The 22,401-nt window shown below is 40.6% G+C and overlaps 1 protein-coding gene across 5 annotated transcripts in view; it reads left to right on the forward strand.

The window, feature by feature from the left end:
* RALGAPB (Ral GTPase activating protein non-catalytic subunit beta) overlaps window positions 1-22,401 on the forward strand; it is a 63,060-nt gene that overhangs the window by 14,330 nt on the left and 26,329 nt on the right. For 2 of the 5 annotated variants that reach the window (XM_039699511.1, XM_039699506.1), the window contains exons 6-17: window positions 3,471-3,602; window positions 4,745-4,923; window positions 7,242-7,390; window positions 7,501-7,717; window positions 12,623-12,658; window positions 14,391-14,592; window positions 15,987-16,154; window positions 16,909-17,023; window positions 17,260-17,407; window positions 19,039-19,103; window positions 19,271-19,403; window positions 21,368-21,501. In XM_039699511.1, the coding sequence (XP_039555445.1) occupies window positions 3,471-3,602; window positions 4,745-4,923; window positions 7,242-7,390; window positions 7,501-7,717; window positions 12,623-12,658; window positions 14,391-14,592; window positions 15,987-16,154; window positions 16,909-17,023; window positions 17,260-17,407; window positions 19,039-19,103; window positions 19,271-19,403; window positions 21,368-21,501 (1,678 nt within the window). The remainder of the gene's footprint in view (window positions 1-3,470; window positions 3,603-4,744; window positions 4,924-7,241; window positions 7,391-7,500; window positions 7,718-12,622; window positions 12,659-14,390; window positions 14,593-15,986; window positions 16,155-16,908; window positions 17,024-17,259; window positions 17,408-19,038; window positions 19,104-19,270; window positions 19,404-21,367; window positions 21,502-22,401) is intronic. The other 3 variants (XM_039699507.1, XM_039699509.1, XM_039699510.1) reach the window with 3 other exon arrangements.

The following is a 22,401-nucleotide window of genomic DNA, read 5'->3' on the forward strand; positions in this document are numbered from 1 at the left end:
CTTCAATGAAGCTCCAACTTCAAGCAGTTAAAATGTTTTAGTAAACAATTTTGTGAATCAGGTTATTATCAATAAGCTGAGAGTAAATGTTTCAAATCAAAACCATATGGAAAATTATATTTGGAAATCTGTACACATATGCAGTGTTCATTTATGTCTGTGGCTATGATTTTTAGCAGGATGAAACTGGAATTTAATTGTATTGCCATACCAATAGATACTACTTTTACCCCATCTAGATTGCTTTAAATGTATTTTAACTGTCTTGGATGTGTGGCTTAAAATTTATTTCTGTCTTCAGTCATTCTTGAAAATGTCCCATATGTAATTAAAGATTTGATCATGCTCTTTGAAAAACTGGTTTCTTGCAGTCATAGGGAGAAATGAACCAGTGCACTGTGTTGCCGGGCAGTGGTGTGGGGCATGGACAGTGCATGGGGTTGGGCCAGGCTCTTTTTGGGTCTTTTAGAGCCAGGTAATTCCTCAGCAAAAACAAACCATGGGGTCATGCCTCTGGGCACTAAATGTAGGTGGACACAGGGCTGGAGGGCATTTGCTGCCTCATATAGATGTGTGTATTTCTGGTTTTAAGGAAACTTTCTAGTCTGACCATTCTCTGGCACCGGCAGTGACTTGACCTGCTGGGACTGAAGCCCCTTTGCAGCAGCAGCCCCTAGCACAGACTTTCTATCACTTTTTCAGAGCGGGGGGCTGCCCGAAACATCTCAGATCTTTTCTACTCTTGCACTTTGTAGGGGTTTCGGCCTCTTTTTCCACAGGCCGCATGGCTTCGGTCAGATCACCTCACCGGCTGGACTCAAAAAGAGAGAGTCTCTCTGGGAATCTTTTGTTTTTAACTCCCCTGTGTTCTCAGAGGCATATCCAGGTCCCCAGTGGCTACACCAGGTGCCAATTTTTAAATCTGGCTACTGATTGGTTTGACCACAACTTTCCTAGAAACTCACTACCTGGTCAAACCGACACCTTGCATCTGGAGAAGGCCTGATGTCCTAAAGCTCTTTTGCTTTTCTTCCAGGTTAGGTACTGTAAATTGGCTGTGATTTCAGACACTTGTGTTAATTGGCTGCACTGTAGTACCCACTGCTGGGAGAAGTGGCAGATGGAAATTCAGCCTGTTTGACTCTTGGTTGAGGAGTCAGCCATAGACTACTTTTCTCCTTCTCTTCTCCTAATTGTAATGAGTTTAGAACACTGTATGGCTTTATAAGTGAGTAAGGATAAGTGGGATGTTTCCTGACCATTGCAAGGAATAGTTATAGGCAACAACCAGATGAGGCCAAATCAATAATTTGAGAAAGCCAGATTAAAATTCAAAGAAGATAGATTTTATTTCGCAAATCGAAATACAATCTTTGCCAGATACAATCAAAGGGACAGCGCCGAGCTGGGGACTTGACACTGGGTGAGCACAGATCTGACCCCCTTTCACATCAGACCTACCGAGTTCCTGATGTCTGTCTGGTGAGCCGTTGTTATATACTGTTTTTCTTGCCCAGAGCGATGTTTCCTTTGTTTCTTTCTCTTTTCCCGAATATTCATGCAGTCCTCATCCCTTGTCCAGTGTACTATGTCTTGGGAAGGGTTCGAATATTCATGCATTCCTCTGTCCTCCTTCTGGTGTGGGAGGAGTTCTGTCTCCTACTGGGACAGAGCTGCCTTGGGAAAAACAATACTGTGTCCGGGAACAGATGCATGTGAAGTCCATGGGAGTTATTGGCCGGCTCAGGGTTCCTGCAGGAGCTAATCCCTTTACTTTCTAATTTGGACTTCTATTCACTGAATACCTGTCTGTGTTACAATCTGGTGAAGTAATAGATTTCCCAACCCCTGTGTAAGATTTCTAAAACTTATGTGCTTTCTGTAACATACATTCTAAAAGCATGATTTGATATATATTTCTATAATTACGAACATATTTATCATATTTATATGAGCACGAATTTAATACGTTTATCACAGAAGTTAGCTTAGGGAAAGACAAACTGATTTCTGGGAATGCTGTGATATTTAGAAGGTGCAGTGCAGATCTATTCCTTTAGAAAACATCAAGATAGAAATAAATAGGGCAGGAGATCTTTCTCCTTTTTTAATGCCTTTATTAAAAATCAGCTGGAGTGGGGAGAACCGATGGGTCACGCCCACGCTGCCGCTGCTCCCAGGAGTGGCACGGAGGAGGAGAATGAGTGCAGCTCTGTCTGCGGGTGTGCAGGCAGAGCTGGGGCTTCCATCCTCACGAGAGCAGTAGGAGATTCCGCCTTTTTAGTGTGGCATTAGAGGTCCTCTTTCTAGCCGGCATCCTTTTAGGTTAGGGTGAGAGGTAAAAGGGATTTTAGCAGACACTGGATTAAATTCCTCACCTTCAGACATCACTTAGATTTCTTAATTCCATGGTGGTACGTTGGTTTAGGGGTTTTTCTTGCAAGCTTTGGTGAGGGGCTTCCTCATCGGCAAACCAGCTCTGACATCACCTTCCCCGCCCCCCCCCNNCCCCCCCCCAAGTCTCAGGTGTCATCCTCCAGGAAGCTGCAGGGACACTTGAGCTGATTTCTACCCATTAACAGGTAATCGAAGAAAACTATTAACAACAGGTAACTACAACATGAAGTTGTTAACAGCAGCAATTGGTTTAACTTGTTAACTCTGCAATTTAAAAAAAATTGACAACTTTTCTACTCATAACAAAGATTATGTTGACCAGGGAAATTGAACTGTAATTTGGTGAAGCTGGGTATGAAGCAGGGGTCAGATTAGACAGCAGGAGCTCAGTGAAGTTCACTGGTGATTCTTCAGGGAGTTACAGCACTTTAGGGAAAGATCCCCATTTGCCTAAGCATTGTCCTTATGGCACTGGGATCACTGCTTTGCTCTTTGCTGGTCTGTAGATCCCAGCCTCTAGCACATGTGTTGCATCTGTTTTGAAGAACTCACTAAACGGTGGCTTGCAAGTCCTGTGCTGCTTGTAGGTCAACAGTGAGTGCTGCTCAGGGTCCTGAGGTACAGTGTAGGTCATCAGTCCTGAGCTGGAATTTAGAGCTGCAACCTAATACGGCTTGCTAGTGTCATTGAAAGCTTGAGCTAAAGAGCTGTGAGGATAAGGGCTTGAATTCCATCTTAAAAAAAAAAATTCCTTCTTCCTTCACATGTAATGTCCTGTCAGATGTCCATGTGGCTGTGATAACTGGTGATAACTGACCTCTCTGGCTAAGTGACAGGAGTGCTACTGAGGGTTCTTGTGCCTTAATAGCTTTTGGGTTTGGCTGGAGCTTTAGGCAGGCTCCAGGTGTGCACCATCCAAGGCTGAGAGATTGTATGAAATGGGATCTCTAGGAAAACTTGGGATGTTCCACTGTTGCCTGTGGACTCACCTGTGGGCTGCTGATACCTTTGGGGAGCAAACACAGTGTTAAATTTTTGATCTGAAGATCAGGTCTGTCTGACTTGCTTTCTAGGTTGCTGCGTTTTACATATGGACCTTCATTTCCTCCATTCAAAATTCCCGATGAGGATGCTGGTCTGATTCCTCTTGAAATGGATAATGAGTGCGTTGCACAAACATGGTTTCGCTTTTTACATATGCTGAGGTATTGTAATTACAGCCATTGTTCCTTTTCTTGAATCAGCTCTATACATTTGCATGACAAATGAAACATTTCTCTGGAGATTGCCAAGATTGAGCACCTAAATAAAATTAAATGAGAGATTTGTGCCAGTGCCATGCAGCAGCACACAGGGCAAGCTGTGAGTAGTGTTCAGCTTCGAATTCTGACTCTTTCAAAATGTAAACTGGTTCAGCTAATTAAAATCTATTTTAGCTATTTGGCTTTTGGAGGACTTGAAAAACAAGTGTTCAATAGAATTTTGTTTCTCTGAGATAACAAACAGGAAAAGCTGAACAATAGATCTGGGAGATGCTTATGACTTTCATTTATTCTCCAGGTTAAATTTAACTTACTATTTATTTTTTAAATGGGTGTTTGTATATTTATTTTTATGAAGAAATCTATACACTTAATTTTACCATACATGTTCAACTTTCTTAAATGCACAGCTGAACCAAATGCTGTGTTTTGTTTTAAAGATGTTCAGACATGGCATTACATTAATGCTCTCAATGGCCAGTATATTAAAATATTGATACAAAATACTGTTTAATAGTTAAAGCTAGATAAACATTAGGCTGTTTAAAATTTCCTTCTTAACTAACTAAAAAACCCTCTTTCTTCAGTTGTAGTACTAGTGTCACAAATACTGTACTCTTCAAATTTGGAGTTTACAAATTTGCTGTTTAGGATTTGAGTCAATCAGGAAAAATTGCTCAAACTTTTACAATTTACTCCCCTTCTTGTCACTGTTTGACAGTATTTAATTTGTTGCTTACCTTTCTAGAATAACTTTAACAGTATAAGCAACTCTTCATTGGGTTCAAAAGACCTCATAAGTAATTATTATTGCTGCAATAATTAGTCTAGCAAGTGTGTGGTCTGGCTTGTTTTATTTTACTATGATTGTTCAATGTGCTTGGGTAATGTTTGAAATAAAGACCACTATATACTGCCAACCCAGGAAGAGAAAATTGCCTTCCTGTGATGGAAGGCCAAAATGTATTAGATGCTGGTTTGTGGTGTTATTTGAATGCCTTAAACTATTGCATCTTCAAGTGTTTTTAAATCTTAACTGCTGTTCTTAAACCGACTAACATATATTTTGCTCTTTTTCTGTGCAGTAATCCTGTGGATTTGAGTAACCCAGCCATTATTAGCTCTACCCCCAAATTTCAGGAGCAGTTTCTGAATGTGAGTGGGATGACTCAAGAACTGAATCAGTACCCCTGCCTTAAACATCTGCCTCAAATATTCTTTCGTGCCATGCGTGGAATCAGCTGTTTAGTGGATGCATTTCTAGGTAATGCTTTTGTCTTGCCCATGGATAGCTAGGAATATTAATTTAATCATTATTTTAGTATCTTTAAATCTATTTTCTCCATAAATACATGAATAACAACTCATCTTTTGAAGGAAATCCTGGAATTGATGAGGAGGAGACTTGAGATCACTTCTAAAAAAAATCTGTACACACAGCAGTAACATTTGAATGCATGAAGTTGTAGATGGCCTTAGTTTCAGATGCAAAACAAATCAGAAGTGTAACACAAAACAAAACCAGGGACCTCTTTCCCAAACAAGGCTTCTTTTCTCTATCCATCTAATCACCAATGCAAGTGCTATGCTTTAGCACATTGTGAGCACTCACCACCATGTTTCTAATCTTTGTGGCAACTGCTGTGTGCCTGTTTTATGAGGTGTTGAATTTGGACTGTCATATTCAGATCTTTGCGAAGTTCCCCTTCGTTTATGGTTAGTGGATTACTGCCACTGCTGAGTAGAAAAGTTGTGTTTCTTTGTTGTGTGTTTGCTGGTAGCTGAGTAAATCTAGCTGGCTGGTTTTAAGTGACAGGATGGAGTACCTGAAATTTAAAGCATTATATTTAGTGTGCTTCAGACTTACTGAAAGTTCTTCGGGGAATACATGGTATTGTAAACTCAGAAGAGCTGCCTGCCTCCAGCTGCTTTTCTGGTTAAATATGTGGATGCAAATGTCATCTGCCATAAGTGTGAGCTGATGAGAGATTGCAGGAGACTAGAGCAGATATGTAAATAGTATTAGAAAAAAGCCTGCCGGTGGAATGAGACCATCAGCCTGGAGAAGAGCAGGCTGTAGTGGCACAGAGCGCAGGGTTACACTGGATATTGGGAAGAAATTCTTCCCTGTGAAGGTTCATGAGGCCCTGGCACACATTGCCCAGAGGAGCTGTGGCTGTCCCTGGATCCCTGGAAGTGTCCAAGGTCGGGTTGGACTGGACTTGGAAGAACATGGTTTAGTGGGAGGTGTCCCTGCTTGTGGCTGGGGATGGAATGGAGGGTTTTCAAGATCCCTTTGAACCCAAACTATTCTGTGGTTTTATGAATCAGACACTTAAGACTTCGGAAGATCTTGTCACAAGATAAAGCACGCAGAGTGATAATGACCTATCTGGAGTGCCGAGATGGAGATTACAGTGCATTGGAGCACAGGAGATTTCTTAGTGAAAAATTAAATTCAGGCTGTAGGTATAGATTGGGAGAGTGTGTTCAGGAAGAATTGGGAGCTGCAGAAAGATCTTCAGTGAAGGCTGGTGGGAGAGCTCATTACCTTCTGTCATGAGTACTAAAACATTGGGTTTTATCTTGCTCTCCCTGGTACCTACATGATGTGTTTGGCAAAATAGTACATCCTCTTTTCCAGCCAAATGTACCAAAACAATAGGTTTCATAGTGCATACTCTGCCTAGGCTGTAACACTGATGATTTACCAGGTGCAAATTGTTCTGTAATGCGTTATGAAAAGTACTTGGGTGCTTTAATTAACTTGGTCAAAAAAAAATCTGTATCAACATCTTAAGCACACTGTGGTTCCCCACTTCATTTTTCACATGGGGCACAAGGTTGTTGGAATTAATTAAAATGGGCAAAAAATTGTATTTGTCACATCAAGTTTTTCAGACATTGAGTTGCTTCTGATTCTGATGGGAAAGCTCTGTACACCATGAATTTCCCTGAAGCTGGATTAAAAACTGGTCTAATGTCCTGCTGCTGCCAGAAAAATTACAGCTTGCTCTGCTTTGTTACTCTGTCTTGTGTACTCCCTTAGTATTTGACTGTTCAGCAGCTGATTCAGCTCAAACCAAGCAGAAAGCTGTGTGGTGGATGGGTTTGGGTTTCATCTTAATTTAGTGAGCTAAGGTGGCTCTAAGGGCCAGACATCTTAGAGATGTCTCAGAAAAAGGTGTGGGAGTTGTGACTGGGAAGGAAAGGCAAAGGTGAGAGGCACCTGAATTTTGGCAGAAGTGAGCTGTGAAATTGTCTTTGGCAAGTGAACCTTGCTCCTTTCCCTCTGCCTGCTTCTAGACTGATTCTTCCCATCTGCCATTTCCCACAGCCTTAAGGTATGGGGTCCTTTGGTGTTTAATCAATTGTTTATCTGATGTAATTTCTGTTTTCATTTGCGTATGTATTTATTTCTGCTAATAGTAAAATAGGGAGGGGCATTTTTGTTGCTGCTGCCGTTTTGGGGAACGGGGCAGGCATGGCTATTGACCAAAGGCTCCTATGCTTACTAATGGCCTGCTCTCTGTGAGCCCATGGAATTCTTGCTGAAAGCCTGCTTTATTCCTGGCCTTACAGGCATCTCCCGACCCCGGTCAGACAGTGCACCACCCACACCGGTGAACAGGCTGAGCATGCCCCAGAACACTGCTACCAACACCACTCCACCCCACAACCGGAGGCATCGGGCAGTGACTGTGAACAAAGTGACGATGAAAACCAGCACTGTAAGATTTCATACTCTGTGTTGGAGTAGCTGACCCTTTGGATTGTTTCCTCAGTTAGAGGAACTAATTTCCTTGATTCTAGGAGCTGATCTGTTCTTCTGTTCAAACAGGTAACTACTGCACATGCTTCAAAAGTGCAGCACCAACCCTCTTCTACTTCTCCACTTTCTAGCCCAAACCAGACAAGCTCTGAGCCTCGGCCACTTCCAGCTCCTCGCAGGCCAAAGGTTAACAGCATCTTGAACCTCTTTGGATCATGGTTATTTGATGCAGCATTTGTTCACTGTAAACTTCATAATGGAATAAACAGAGACAGCAGCATGACAGGTAAATATTACAAAAAATATATGTACACTTTTTTCCTTGTTTTCTTGACATTTCCTACCTGCAAGATTAACACAGGCGTAATCCAAAAAAAGTAAACCCTGAAGTGCTCTGTTGTAATTAATTCCTTGAGCTGAGCCAGCATCTGCTATTAGCTGAGCAGCTGTTTGGGGATTTCAAAGTTTCAAAAAAGTCCACTTTTTTACTATTAAATACTCCTTTGCTCTAACAAGCATGGCATTTCCAATTATGATACTGGGGAAAATGCTATTAAATGGAGGAAATCATATGGTAGGAGTCCACTTCTTAGTTTGAAATCTGCTTGAGTATCTATGATTAATAGCAACTATTTATATCAACTCTTTAATATTTGAAAAATTGTCCTACATTGCTCCACCTAGTGCACAAAGCAGTACTTTTTGGTTTTGTAGAGTGTTATGGAAACAGGAGTCCTTAAAATAGCTAGTGAAGTTGTTGCCTATCAGTTCAGATTGCTGTGTGTTTCCCTTAATGACTTCATATCTTCGTTATCTTCAACCCTTAACTGCCAAACTTTTGTCTCCTGTGCTTTGCTCAGCTGCAGAGGTTAGATGTTTTGAGATGTCATAACAGAATTAGTGCTCTGCTCAGAGAGGCTTTTTTGCTTTCATCTTACTTTTGGTGATAATATTCAGAAAATAATAATCTTTCTCACTCCTTGCAGTTTTCCTGTTCCTTGTGTGTTTTGCATGTCTGCTAACTTTTCAAAGAGATCTATTAATCAGTCTGTCAGTAACTCACTGGCCTAAGAAAAATAGGGGAAAAACATTTGTTATACCAAGCTGGATGTATAGTGGGACTTGGCAGCACCAGTTAAACTGGTGATCTTCCTTGTTTATTGTGTCAAATTCCTGTGTGAAAACTTAGGATTTGGGATCTTCTAAAGGTGTTTATAGGTATGTGGCAGATAATCTTTTGAACTCGTTCTTTGTGGGTGTCTGTGGTAGGAGTTCAGAACCTCTTTGTGAAAGGCCTGTGACTCATGACTAGGGAAACAGCTGAGCTTAGGAGGGAGCAAGGCATCCTTTGAGGGTGTGTTGGGTTGCAGATGCATTTAATGTATTACTACATTTAGTGCTTTTCAGATTGAGTAGATTATTTTAATTTTGACATAACCTCTTTTTTGAGCAATTTTAATTAAATTCTTAACTTGTAAAGGAAGGATGTCAGCTTAGAGGTGCTTATGCAGAAGTGTCAGCTGTAAACAGAGGTGCCGTTATGCTGGCAGAAGTACACAGTCATCTGGAATCCAAAGGCTTAATTTTCCTTGTAGGGGTTACAAGGCCTTCTGTTCATATATGCAATGTCTTAAATCACTTAATAGCAGTCAGAAAATTTTTGTCTTACAGTCTTACAGGGATATTTACTGGCTTTCTGAGAACTGGAGACAGCTGTTCAGAATTGAGTTAGTTCTGTTCCTCCTCTGTGCTCTTCCAAGCTGTCTGTAGCGAGACCAGTCTTTGCACATCACATGATCTGCTCTGTATAAGCAGCAGTGGTTCTGACACAGTGATATTGGTGGATTCATAGGAACCTGGCTGTGTCGTTTTCTGCTTTTTTAGCAATTTGGAAGACAGAATTAACTTACAGGAATTTAATCAAGTAAAACACCCTGATCAGTGACCTTGCAGGGTGTTGTTACTGCTATGTAAGGTCGCTGATCAGGGTAGTGCCAAGGTGGGCTGGCTGAAGGAGAGAGAACTGAGTGTGGATCCCTACTTCTGAAACACTGCAGAGAGGCCCCAACTCTGATTGCCTGATTTATTTTGCTCAGCCTCTGCTTAAGGTGGGAAAATGACCAAGACGTGTAAAGGGCCAGGCCTCTGGAGTTTCTGCTGACTTGAAGCATCAGTGTCTTTTGAATTAGGTTTAAATCCACATCATAAAGCTTTTATTCTGGAAATCTGACCTGTGATGCCTGATGCCTCCAAGTGAAATCTTTTCCTCCCTGAAGAGCTTAAGGCAGGAGGTGCTATGCTGGCTGACGAGGTGGGCCAGGAGGGGTTTGTATTAGGGCCCCACCATCGCAGTAGTGGGACCCATCAGTAACAATCAGATCTGCACATTGTACCCATCCAGCTGCTCCTGCTGCCCAATGTAGATGTATCATGGAGGAGGAGGGCCAGCAGAGAAGGGATGGTTAGCTGCCACAGTCTCTACCCTTAGGAAAGATGTCCAGAATAAATCTGATGCTTTACAGCTGCAGTTTGGCTATTCCTTTATGTCTTGGTCCATCTGCTATCCTTTGTGGCCATGACTTCAACTACTAGCTGGAATATTTTTACCTTGTCTGACAGTGCTGTTGATAATTTTAGCATTAGCCTCAAGAAGCACTGTTTTTTTCATGAGGGCTTTAAATGTTTTGATTGGGAATTATCTGCACTTAAAATAAGCTTTGCTGTGTAATATTGTCTTCCACTGGCCCACACACACTATTTTTTTTAGGTCTGGAACTGCAGCTGTGTAAGAACTCATCAGCTTTAAACCCTTCTAATATTTGCTTTGTTTCAATGCTGTGCAGTTAAGAATTTGTTTCATTACTGGCTGGAGGACTGAGAACCATTTTGCAAAAGTATTACAACTTGCTCCTTGGTCTTGTAGAGTGTGCCCTGGGACACTTTTGGAATGCTACATTTTTTTAGTTTGTGTTTCTCTCTTCTCTTCTACTGCATGGCACAATCTCTGTGAGAATCCCTATGATGTGATTACCAAAGAGAGATTCATGAACTCAGTACAGTGCCTTCCAGGGGCCCTGTGGATGAGCTGTGGTCTTAAGCTCTAGTTCAGAATTTAGTTTGGTTCTTTAAACAAATCCTGCTGACACACATTGTCCTTGTTCCATCTTACAGCACACCTTTTTGATGAGCTCTAGGTAATGAAGTGCACTTGATCAAGGCTGATGTGAATGAGTACCCCTCTACCCTTCCTTTTTTCTTTGTCCCAGGATCTCACCTTTTCCCACTGGAACTCTTTAACCTCCAGGAAGGAAGTAATGAAAAATGATGGGGGGAAAAATGTCAAGCTTTTTGTAAGTCTTGAGATGAAAAACTATCTAAATGTATAGAAGGGTAACTGAACTTGTCCTACTTGGCCCTGCTTTGCAGGGGAGGGCTGACTATCTCCAGAGGCTCCTTCAGCCTCAACTCCCCTGATTCTGTCAGGTTAACTGCTGCTTCACGGATTTTCAATTTTCTGTCATCTCATGCGTGAACTCTTGTTTGGAAAACTCTAGGTATTCCACATTTGTGGTTGTTCTAGTTTTGTCTGTCTTTGGGAAGAGAGAATTGTTCTCTCTCAAAATTAGCTGGAAGTAATCTGTATACAGTTGGCTGCTGGTGGAGGTTATCACCTGGAAAGTAGTTGTCCTCTTTGCTCTTTGAGATGTGTCCTTCAAAGTAGTCCTATGTCATTGTTTGGATTGTGAAGCAAAGCAATGATCTTACCATCATTGGCGTGATGCTTTTGGGTCTTGAGTGTTCTTATCAGGTTTTAGTTTTTGCACACAGACTTTAATGGTGAAGCTTTTTGGTGGGCAGCTGATAAACATCACTGTGTTGTGGTGAGAGAGTAAAAATGGCCGGTTGGAAGATGCGTAGGTGTTCTGAAAGCAGCTGGGTGCTGCCGATGTAGTTGTTAGAATTAGATAGGTGTGTGGCATTTATGTAGCTGATAGTGTGGGATAAATAGATGCCTATGATAGATAACACTTTCATAAGAAATTGGCTTCAGAGCCTCTATGAGGTTAACCCAAGAATGACAGTTTGGGGTGTGTATCTGCTAGGGCAGGTTCAGTGGCAGGATGTGTTTCAGACAAGCTTGGCTGTATGTTGCATGCTACTGCTACCTACTGTCCTCAGCCTCTCAGAGTGGGAAGAGGCTCACCAGCACTTTGTGCCAGCATTTCAGTAATTGAATCTCCCAATCTCTTAGGCTCATTCTCAATCCTTGTACCTGAAGAATGTCAACTCTGCAGTTTATAGCAGCTGAAGGACACACCTCAGGGCTTGCTGCTATCACCCTGGGGCTGTTTGCAGTTGTAGAGCCTTGGGTACATCATTGCCCTCACCTCTTCTGGCGCTACTGTCATTAATGTCCCACAGAATGTTTCTGGGGCTCTAGAAGAAAAGTCTAAGCAGCCCTGTCGGGGTCATAGTGAGTGCTGCTGAGGGGCTTGGTTACAGGTCTCACCCTGCCTGTTCAAAATAGCTCTCCGCAGATGGTGGGTGGTGCCTGGCTGCTGGAGTTACTCTCTTCTTTCTCTGGGTGTTGTTTGAGATGTTAATGTTTCTGGGAGTGTTCTACCTTTTGTTTCTGCTTTGGAAGATTGTTAATGAAGCTGGTGGTCAGGGGAGGTATGCTCAGATGTTCTGGCTGTTAGCAACTTGGCTTAGAGAAATAGGAGCTGTACTACTGTTGAGAACTCCCGGTTTGGAAGGAGGAGTGCTGCTGTGAGGAGGTTGCAGGTAAGTAGTTTTCCCTCTGCGAGACATACCCCATTTCAGAGGAGCCTTAGGATAGCCTGGTGTGTGCTCCATGTGCATTGCCACATGGGGGCAGGTCTGTGAGCTGAGAAGGGTTAATACCTTCTGTTAAAGGACTGGTGTATGTTGATATGAACAGCTCTAAATTTTAGTCGTATTTTGTAACTTTTTGTTCATTGTTTTGCATGGTACTTTCAAAACCATAATTTTGGACCTGTATGCCAATTTCCTATGTGTTTAACAAGCTTGCTGTATCATAAAGCTTTTAATCTACTTTTTAGAAAGCTAAAAGCTTCTTAACTTATATTACAATTTCACCATCTTAAAAGTATTTTATAACTACTGCTGTCCTTTGATTTGTTTCCATTTTATTTCTATTATCTTGCAGCATCTTTTATCCAAATTCTTCTTTCTTATAAATCTTGTAAGTAGGAACCAGTAGCTTTTCCTTAATTACGGTCATGCTTTTCTTTTTCCATAATCCCATGTTTTATTTGTAAATTCATTCTCATTGTCTCTTGTAGCTTTTGCACTTTTACTTGAAAAAGACAAGTAATTTTTTGTGTGTGTTTTTGAATGGGGAGGATTGTTGGCAAAAGCAAATTAATCTGCCTGAATCAGACCCATCTTTTCTGTACTTTAGTCTGTGATCATGTCATGAATTTCAGGACTTTGCACTAACCATGTTTTTTTTACTTAAAGCTTATTTTACAGACCTGGTGTTTGATTTGTATGCATTGTGCATGTAGTGTTTTTTTCCAACTACAGTATATTGCTGGATAGCTTATTTAGGACAAAAAATGGCTCATGGGAAGATGCATAAAGATTTGTACTTATTTTCTATTTAACGTCAATGAAAATTTATGAGGTAAACATAGGTTAAATGATAAATTTGAGAACAAAAAATTAGGAGTAGGTACTTGTCATTAAGACATTTCCTTTAAAACAACACAAAAAATCACCCTATCTGTAAATTATCAGGTATTCCAACTGCTAAAATGTTAACATGCCTTTGTTTGCAAGGCTGACTGTGAACCTGCTGTTCCCCAGTGTCCCAGAGCTAAGACAGGAGAAGTTCTCTTTTGCTGGTAGAAACACATAGGTGTCGTTATGTCAGGCGTGCATATTGTCTGCTCTTTGCTTTTGTAGTCTATAAAAGTTTTGGAAATCCATGTAGTCTTAGCTAAGAACAAGGACACACTCTTTAAGATGTTAGTAATCTTAGAGCAAGGCTGTCCAAGGAAGAGGGGAAAAAATGAAAAAAAGAATCACATTGAGTGCAGTATGTATTTTGTTTTGGTAGCTATCTTGGAAGAAGGGATGTAGCCAACAGAGAAGTGGTCTCATATCCACAAAATGCTGGTGTGTGAAAGGGAGACCAGAAATCTCTCCAGAAGGACATGGATTGGAGTGGTGTGGGCTGACAGAACTGGCCTGCAGGGAGGGAGCACAGAGCTGGGCAGAACCAGGTCAGGCCCTTCTGAGAGGTTCATAGAGCTTCTTGTAGGATAAGGGAGCAGGAGATGGCCAGCCCATGGTAGCTGCTCTATGGAGACTCTCTTATTTATTTGGCAGTTTTAGTGGTCATGTGAGGAAAGAGACCACATTAGGAGAATGGGATTCCACAACTCTTTGTCATATGGAGCATTAAAATGTTTTTATTTTTTTTAAATAAGTATGTTTGTACAACAAAACTGGATGAAAGCCACTTGGTATTCAGGGCAGCATGAGTTGGCCAACTGGAAGTGAAGCACTTCCTTGGAGGTCAATAGTAATGGCACCGTTGAAATTTTTTTTTTGTTTTTTAAGGGAGCAAGAGAAGGTGGCATTTCATTTTTGTGGGGACCAGAAACAGGTGAGGCAGATCCTTGCCCTTTGAGAGAGGGTAGGAAACTAGTATTGGATATAAGCACTCTCTTCCCAGCAAAAAGTTGGGACAGTCTCTAGGATATGAAGGTCAGTTGTTGTCATCCTTATCAAGTAAGCAAGTTAGGTACACCCACAAATATTTCCTGAACAGAGGCACTGGCTCAAATGCAGTGAATTAATAGCTTCATGTTAACTACTAAATTGGACTTGATCTTTGTGTCCAGGATCCCATGAGCCTATTCTGTACATTATCACGTACAGTGAAACGCTGTTTTTTCTCTTCCCAGCTCTAGCAACGCAGGCTAGTGTGGAATTCCGCCGGAAAGGATCCCAAATGTCCACTGACACTATGGCTTCCAACCCCATGTTTGATGCAAGTGAATTCCCAGACAACTATGAAGCAGGAAGGGCAGAGGCATGCGGGACACTGTGTAGGATATTTTGTAGCAAGAAGACTGGGGAGGAAATATTACCAGCTTACCTATCCCGGTACTAACCTATCTTCCAGTTGCTTTATTGGTGTAACTTTATGATGCAGACTAATTCCATTGAATAGCATTTACTTGCTGTCTGAATCCTGTGTTGCCAGTTTAAAAACACCTAGCTGGCCTTCAGAGGCTGGAGGTGGGATTCCTGGCTAAACCCAGCACTGTTTTCCTCTCACATTTTCATGATGCTGCTTTTCACTGAAGGTTTTCTTCAGATTTCGGTTGAAGGAGAGTACCTTAAAGTGCCTCAAGCTGGAAGGAACATTTTCTTTGGCACTTTCTTGCCTCCTGTATTTTTATTTTTGTTGAGTTTGTCACTGAATATTGTTCAGATGGAAAAAATAAGTGTGCAGGCATAAGACTTTGTATACTTTATTAGACCGTAAAGATTCTTGTGCTGTCAAATACCACATCACTGGGTTTGATTTTTGTAGTTGCTTTTTTTTCAACCTCTGAGTACTGAAATGCAGTAATATCACATTATTTGAAACCTTATTTGAAATTTATGTTTGAACTACCTCTGTGTTCAGTTTTACTTCTGAGAAAATGAAGCAGTATTGCCTGTCGTAGTATGCCTTTTTCACAAATTTTTGTTATGTAAAGTATCAAATGCTAGAGGCAGAGAATCAGTTTTAAATCACGATTCTCTCAAACTTTTCAAGTACATTTGTCCCAGATGGCATTAAAACTTCCAAGAAGACTGAAAAATTTTATTTCTTGGATATTGTAGTATTTTTTGTATAGATAGTTCATATTTCTCTTGGCCAGTCAGTGGGATTTCTCTGTGTCTGCAAGACCTTTGAAACAATTAAGAGGGTATACATGTTCTCTAACAAGAACCTGCAAAAGAAACTAACTGGGTAGCTGGGTTTTTCCCCTTGCTTTTTCATTTGAAGTGGTTATGATGGTTAAGATTGGTCTCGTTTTCCAAATTGCTGATCAGTGTGCCTTGTCCGGACGTCCTGTCCATTGTTCTGTCCACTGCCTCCGCCAAGATTTCATAGTATTTTTCATATTGGGGAGTTAAAATCAAGGTCTTGCTCCCACCCTTACTTGGGAAGGGAGTAGTGGAGAGCAGGTGATCCATTGTTAGTAACCAGCTGGTTGTGCTTACTCAGCTCCAAGTCAGGGTGTTGCAACAAGTCAAAGGTTTCAGTAAAACTGTGCTGCACTGGCTTTTTGTATGAAACACCTGTCATTTGTGAGGGTTTATTAAGCTGGTCAGGTGTGCTTGCCTGTGCTTAAGTAATGTAGGAGGTTTATATCAACGTTTCCTAGTTCTGTTTTTGAAACTTACTCTATTTTATGTAGACAAGATCAAATAGTGGCTACAGAATCATGTGGGATTCAGATGATTTTATGTGCAAATAATTAAATCTTATCTTTCTTTGTCAGATTTTACATGCTTTTAATTCAGGGTTTGCAGATAGCAGATTTCGTTTGCCACCCGGTTCTTGCCAGTGTTATTTTAAACTCCCCTCCTCTATTCTGCTGTGACCTGAAAGGAATTGATGTTGTGGTTCCCTACTTCATTTCAGCTCTGGAGACAATTTTACCTGACAGGTAAATTGCCATTTCCATATAAACATTATCAGAGATGTTGGGAGGTGTTTGTCTTTTGTCATTCCTGCAAAATTTCACCAAAGGAATTCTTCAGTGTGGGGCCCACTGTGTGTATTCAATGGTGATAGTAGCAACACTGTGTAAGCTCAAATTTTCAGTTTTATTTAATGCAGTTTTCTTTAAAGCAATAACAGTGCTTATTTTAAATGAAATAGAAATTAGCTGCATATTAATTGATGCAAAGCAGTGCCTTTAAGAATAGGAGAATATATTGAAATTTGTAAAAAATGTATTGAAAGCCTATTGATTTTAAAGTGAACTTTCACAAGATATTAATTAGTGGCTGTTGTTGCAGTGTATTCAATAAGTCAGTAATCTTATGCGTCATTAAATGGGAAAGTTGGTAATTTAGACTGATGGAGTAGGTTCTTATCAGAGCTTTATAGATTTCTGAATGTTTTGCTAAGTTAGGCACTTAATAGTAGTCTCTGCATGCCTTTTTCAATGTATGTGTTATGTCTTGGTACTATGTTTCGTTTTGATGGTGGGCATTTAGACAAAAAGCATTATTTATCTCCTGGGCTTAAATATGAGCCGCTGCTTCTTTTGGATAGGTCTTAGAAAGAAACAGCTACATTACATACTGCAAATTACTTAAGACCATTGAGTGGGTGCACATTTGATATTAACTTAGTTGCGTTCAGCTCCAGATTTTATGAAAAGTTGATTAACTGTCTGATGCTTTGATTTGCAGGGAACTCTCGAAGTTTAAAATCTATGTAAATCCCACAGAGCTAAGAAGAGCTTCCATTAACATCTTGCTATCTCTGTTGCCTCTCCCTCATCATTTTGGAACCATAAAGTCTGAGGTAGTATATTTATCACTGTGTTTTGTGTTCTATTTTTCTTTCCCTGGGAGTGGGATTTGGATGTGTTGTGGGTTTTATTGAGTATTTTCTTTAGCACCAGAACGTCTCCAGTGAACGTGAAAGAGTAAGACCATATTACAGGGTGTCGGTAGCAGTGTGTGCTATGAATGTTGGATTTTGAAACCCTGCTGACATGATCTTTAATTGATACTGAACTAAGTGTATTTTTTCTTCAGGTTGTCCTGGAAGGGAAATTCAGCAATGACGAAAGCTCAGCATACGATAAACCAGTAACATTCCTGTCCTTGAAGCTGAGGCTTGTGAATATCCTTATAGGAGCTTTGCAAACGGAAACTGATCCAAACAACACTCAAATGATACTAGGTTATTTCAGCTTTTTCATTTATTAACTGTATTATAGAAATGTCTGTCTTAGTCTACTTAGTCTGGGGTAATATGGGTTATTAGTGATATGTTGCTTTGCAAGAAGAAGGTTTAAACTGGTAGGTTGTCATATGTGTAATCTCCCTCATACTATGAAAATATCTTAAAAAGCCTCACATTTTTGTTAATCTCTCTCTTTTTATGTGGAGTAGTACTTGAAAAGTAGAAGCAAAAGTAAAGCACATTCTGGCACAGAAAGTCAGTCATAACTGGAAATGGAAGTAGGCAAAAATGTTGTAATTTTAGGAAGGATTCATCATTATGGATTTCAGAGAAAACCTTAGGTTTTGGCCTAAGAAACATTTCTCCTCTTAAGCTCCTGTTTCCATATGTGAAGTTATTTCCTGCTGAATTTAACTGGTTTAGTCAGAAATTCTCACATGTGCCACCAGCTTCTCAAAAAAAGCAGGGTTTGTTTCCATCTGCCAATAAATGTTTGGCAGCAAGTGGTGCATTTCATAGAATCAGAGTGGTTTGGGTTGGAAAAAAAAAACCAAAAACATAAAGCTCATATCATTCCACCCTGCTATTCCACCATGCATTCCACCCCCATTCCCTGGGTAGGGACACCTTCCACTAGACCAGATTGCTCCAAGCCCTGTCCAGCCTGGCCTTGGACCATTCCAGGGATGGGGCAGCTACAGCTTCTCTGGACAGCCTGTGTCAGGGCCTTCCCACCCTCACAGGGAAGAATTTCTTGCCACCATCCCACCTCACCTTGCCCTCTCTGTGTAAAAGCATTCCCCCTTGTCCTGTCATTTCCCTTCACAGAATAAGTTTTGTTTTCCTAAATGTTCATTGGTAGATGAGACAGGGGAAGGAGGCAGAAAATTTAAACTGAAGCCACCAAATGTGGCAGTGTCAGCCAGTTTCAGGTCCATGTCCTTATTGCTTCCCTCATCATCTGGGGGTGATGCTGCCAAGCAGGTAACCTGAGTTTTTAAATGAGCCACACCAGCCCTTCTCTGAAGCCAAGATCCTTCCAAACTGAGAAATTTGACAGACCTGTCACAGAAAATTTGGGCTGAAGGAGAGCTCTGGATATCATTCAGTCTAACTCCCTGCCAAGGCAGAGTCAGCAGGAGCAGGTGACACAAGAACTTGTTCAGGTGGGTTTTGAATGTTCTCAGAGAGGTAGACTCCATGACCTCCCTGGGCAGCCTCTTCCAGTGCTTTGCCACCCTCCATGGAAGGAACATTTTCCTCATGAGGTAGAACTTCTTGTATTTTAGTTTGTGTATTACTCCTTGTCCTTTTGCTGGGTACCACCAAACAGAGTCTGACACCATCCTCTGGACACCCACCTTAAGATACTGGTATGTAATGATGAGATCCACTCTCAGTCTTTTTTAGACTCTGTTCAAAGCATTTTTAACATAGCTGAAAGCACTCTCTGTCTCAACTTTCATCTGCTTCAAATGGCTAAGCTCAAAGCAAGTCCTGTGTTTTAATAAGAGATTTTATAAAACAGACCTGCAAACCTCTACATTAGACCTTCTGTGCTGGTTGGTAACTTTTAGTAGTGAATTTTTCTGTAATCCATAGTTACCTTCTTCTATCTGATTCTGCAGGTGCAATGTTAAATATTGTTCAGGATTCAGCACTGCTAGAAGCCATTGGCTGTCAGATGGAAACAGTGAGTATTTTTGTTTATGAAGTCGCTTCTTTAGAAAGAATGCATTCCTCACTTTACCTGCTACTGAAAGGGGCTCAGGTAGCATCTTGAGGTTTGGTCTTCTGTATTTTTTAGCATGGGGAGCTAAAAAATTTTCTCATCTCTCTAAACTGCCTTTCACTCTGCAGAATGGTGGTGAGAACAACCTCTTCAAAAGCCACAGTCGCACGAACAGTGGCATTAGCACTGCAAGCGGTGGCAGCACAGAGCCCACGACGCCTGACAGTGAGCGGCCAGCACAGGCCCTCCTGAGGGATTATGGTAAGGATAGCTCTTTGGAAAACCCTAGCATGGTATGGCAGGTTGATGTTTCCTGGGTTTTTCTGTTCCAGTTCTGGCTAAAGGATTAATGTGCCCAGGTGTTTGAAACAAGGGGGATAGCCCAGCTGTGTGCTGCAAGCCTGCATTCACATGTGCCTTTCCATGGTTGTCTTAACCCTACTAAAGGACTCCTAAACCTTTTCAAAATCAGAATGTAAAAGCTTATGAAAAAGGTGTTTGCAAACTTTACCTTATGTTTTCAAGACACTTCATTTCTGTCAACAAGAATGGTATATATGTTCACCAAGTGTAAATTAATTGCTTCATTAGTTTTGATAGCATTTCAAATGCTTGCCTGGCCTCTGCAGCACCTTTTCTTAAACCACATTTAAAGAACATTTCAGGGACTCTGGCTTTTATACAGCAAGTAAGCAGAAGGCTTGCGATATGTCATACACTGTAACAATAGAATTTAGTAATTAACTTTATTTTGCTATGTCTTGAACTGTCTGTTTTTGACTCTCTGTAGTAAAATCCATGTTCTAAATCTGTGTGTGGTAAGCTGGCTGTCAAGATCCTGTAATTTCATTTGCTCCTTTGATCTTCAGTTTAACTGATGTTGGCCAATTAAATGTGAAAACAAACCACCTTTACTCTATTGTAGCCTAGACTGACAATTCTATCATCACCGGCCAAAAATGGTGGTGTTTTTTTTCATCTAGTATTGTAAATAGCCAGAGGAGGGAGATTATCAGGAAAGGCTTCATATATTCCAGGGATTCATAAAAACATGTTGGTGCTTTCCCTTTTCCCAAGGATTTGCTTGTTTGAAATTATCAAAGCGCTAGTTATCTGCACACCATTTGAATTGTGTTTAATTTATGTGTTTTTTCATTTATAAGTGCTTGTAAAAATACTCATTTGTAAGATTTAAAAGATATTCTAAATATTTGAATTGCAGTCTTCATACCATGACATAACTTGAAATATATTTTGTAGTGTATTCATTTTATTGGATTTTTAAAATTTCTTGTGCACAGAAGGTAAGGTTGTAACAAGCTTATGAAAATAATTGGTGTTTCCACTGGATGCTTTAAACAAGAGAAAATTGAAAACATTATGGTCTATTCTTACTGTTTAGCCATAGTAAACTCTTGAATCTGTTCCTGGTGTGACACTGGACATAGTTCTTAAGTGTTAAATGAGGTAATTTAAATTTTGACAAGGATATGTCTTATGTGTCATAGTTCTCATGTCTCGTCATAACTGGTCATTGACCGATTTTTTTATTTCTGACATTAATTTGTGTACTTCAGTTTTAACAAATACAGATAGTATTTATGTTTCGTAGTATTTTGAAGTGAGAACAACTGATACTTAAAACACTACCTATTTTTAATTTTCAGTTGAAGGTTCAAGGACACAGAAGGTTAAAAAGAATCATTTCTCTAGCACTGATTCTTTCATTATCTGTGTCTATTGAACTAGTGCAGCTTTTGATAAATATTAGGTGTGGATAGAATTGTAAACTTCTGACACAGATATCTGAAATGACATGTTCTTCTCCTTAGTTCCTCAGTACAACTACTAAGGTTTAATATATACTACCAAAGCATTTTTTTTCCAGAAACTAAAAGATGTAACATGACAGACAATTTAAGTACAGTAGCAAAACCTGAAGCTGGCTATTCTGCTGCTGAAATGCAGTAGAGCTCTGGGATTATTCAGAATGTCTTAAAAAAAAATTAAATTGAACTAGCTGGTCCTAATGGGTTTGTGTAATGCCTGGAGAGTGCGTGAGGGAGTTAGCCTGTGCAAAAGGCAGCAACCAGTTTCAAGATAGTTAGGGTTTATTTTATGTCTGTATTGTGTCTGCTTTGCCTTGTGCCTGTGCTTTGCTTTTTGTCACTAATGCTTAGTTATTTTTCCTCCCTGTGGTGTGTGGTTTTGGGGTTATATCCTAGCTCTTCATACAGATACAGCTGCTGGATTGCTGATCCGCAGCATTCACCTGGTAACCCAAAGGCTCAACTCCCAGTGGAGGCAGGACATGAGTATCTCTCTGGCTGCCCTGGAGCTGCTCTCTGGACTGGCAAAGGTGAGACATGCAGCTTGGTGTGCTCTGGCCCCTTCTCACAGGGTGGTTGTGGTCCTGCTGCCTTGGGTGAAAATCATGCCACAAAACAGATTCTGTGGCTGAGTTTGTCAGCAACTATTCTGTTTGGAAATGAAAAAGAAACAGTACTGCTGTTGTAGGTAATTTTCTCCCAGTGTAAATATACTGTGGCTCAAAGGACACATGGCCTGGGAATGCTTTTTAGCTGAAACTTCTGTTGTACCATTTTTCTCTTTCCCTCTCATCTTGGAAATAGTTTCTAGAGCTTGATAAAACGTAGTGTATTGCTAATAGGAAGTGTACTTAGAGCAGCCATGATAACCTGATGTGACAATTCAGCATTTCCTGTCATAATCCCTCAGGAACTCAACAGATCTTTTTTAATGTGTGTCTCAGGCAGTTTTGAGAACATTAAGTCAGCACTGAGCCATATTGGACTGGGTGTTTATTCTCTACTGCAGTAGCATGAACTGACAAATGTATTTGAAGGTGTTCTGAAATGAATTAATGTGTATTATTGAATCTTATAGAGTACCATACAGAACCAGGGCATTCTGTAGCTTGTGTGGTTAAGCCAGGGTCTTCTTGGTTTGTTGTTTTTTTTTTTCTTCCAAGATTATGGGAATGTGGAAATATATTATCTTTTCACATGTATCCCCAGATTAATATTAAATATTGTAGTCTTTGTATAATTCTCATGCAACTGAAGTAATTCTTGCCCTGGAATATATTTCCCCTTTACAATAAAGTGGGAAAAAATAGATCACTTCCTCCTGCAAAACTACTGTGGGGACTTGTTCTGCATGTGTCTTTGGAGGTGACATGTCCCAAAGCCTTTCTCAGGTAGGGGCTGTTCCCCTGTCTTGTGTCTGTTCAGCACCA

The sequence above is a fragment of the Passer montanus genome, unplaced genomic scaffold (genome assembly GCF_014805655.1).
Source record: "Passer montanus isolate IOZ18808 unplaced genomic scaffold, ASM1480565v1 scaffold136, whole genome shotgun sequence".
Classification (NCBI taxonomy): domain Eukaryota; kingdom Metazoa; phylum Chordata; class Aves; order Passeriformes; family Passeridae; genus Passer; species Passer montanus.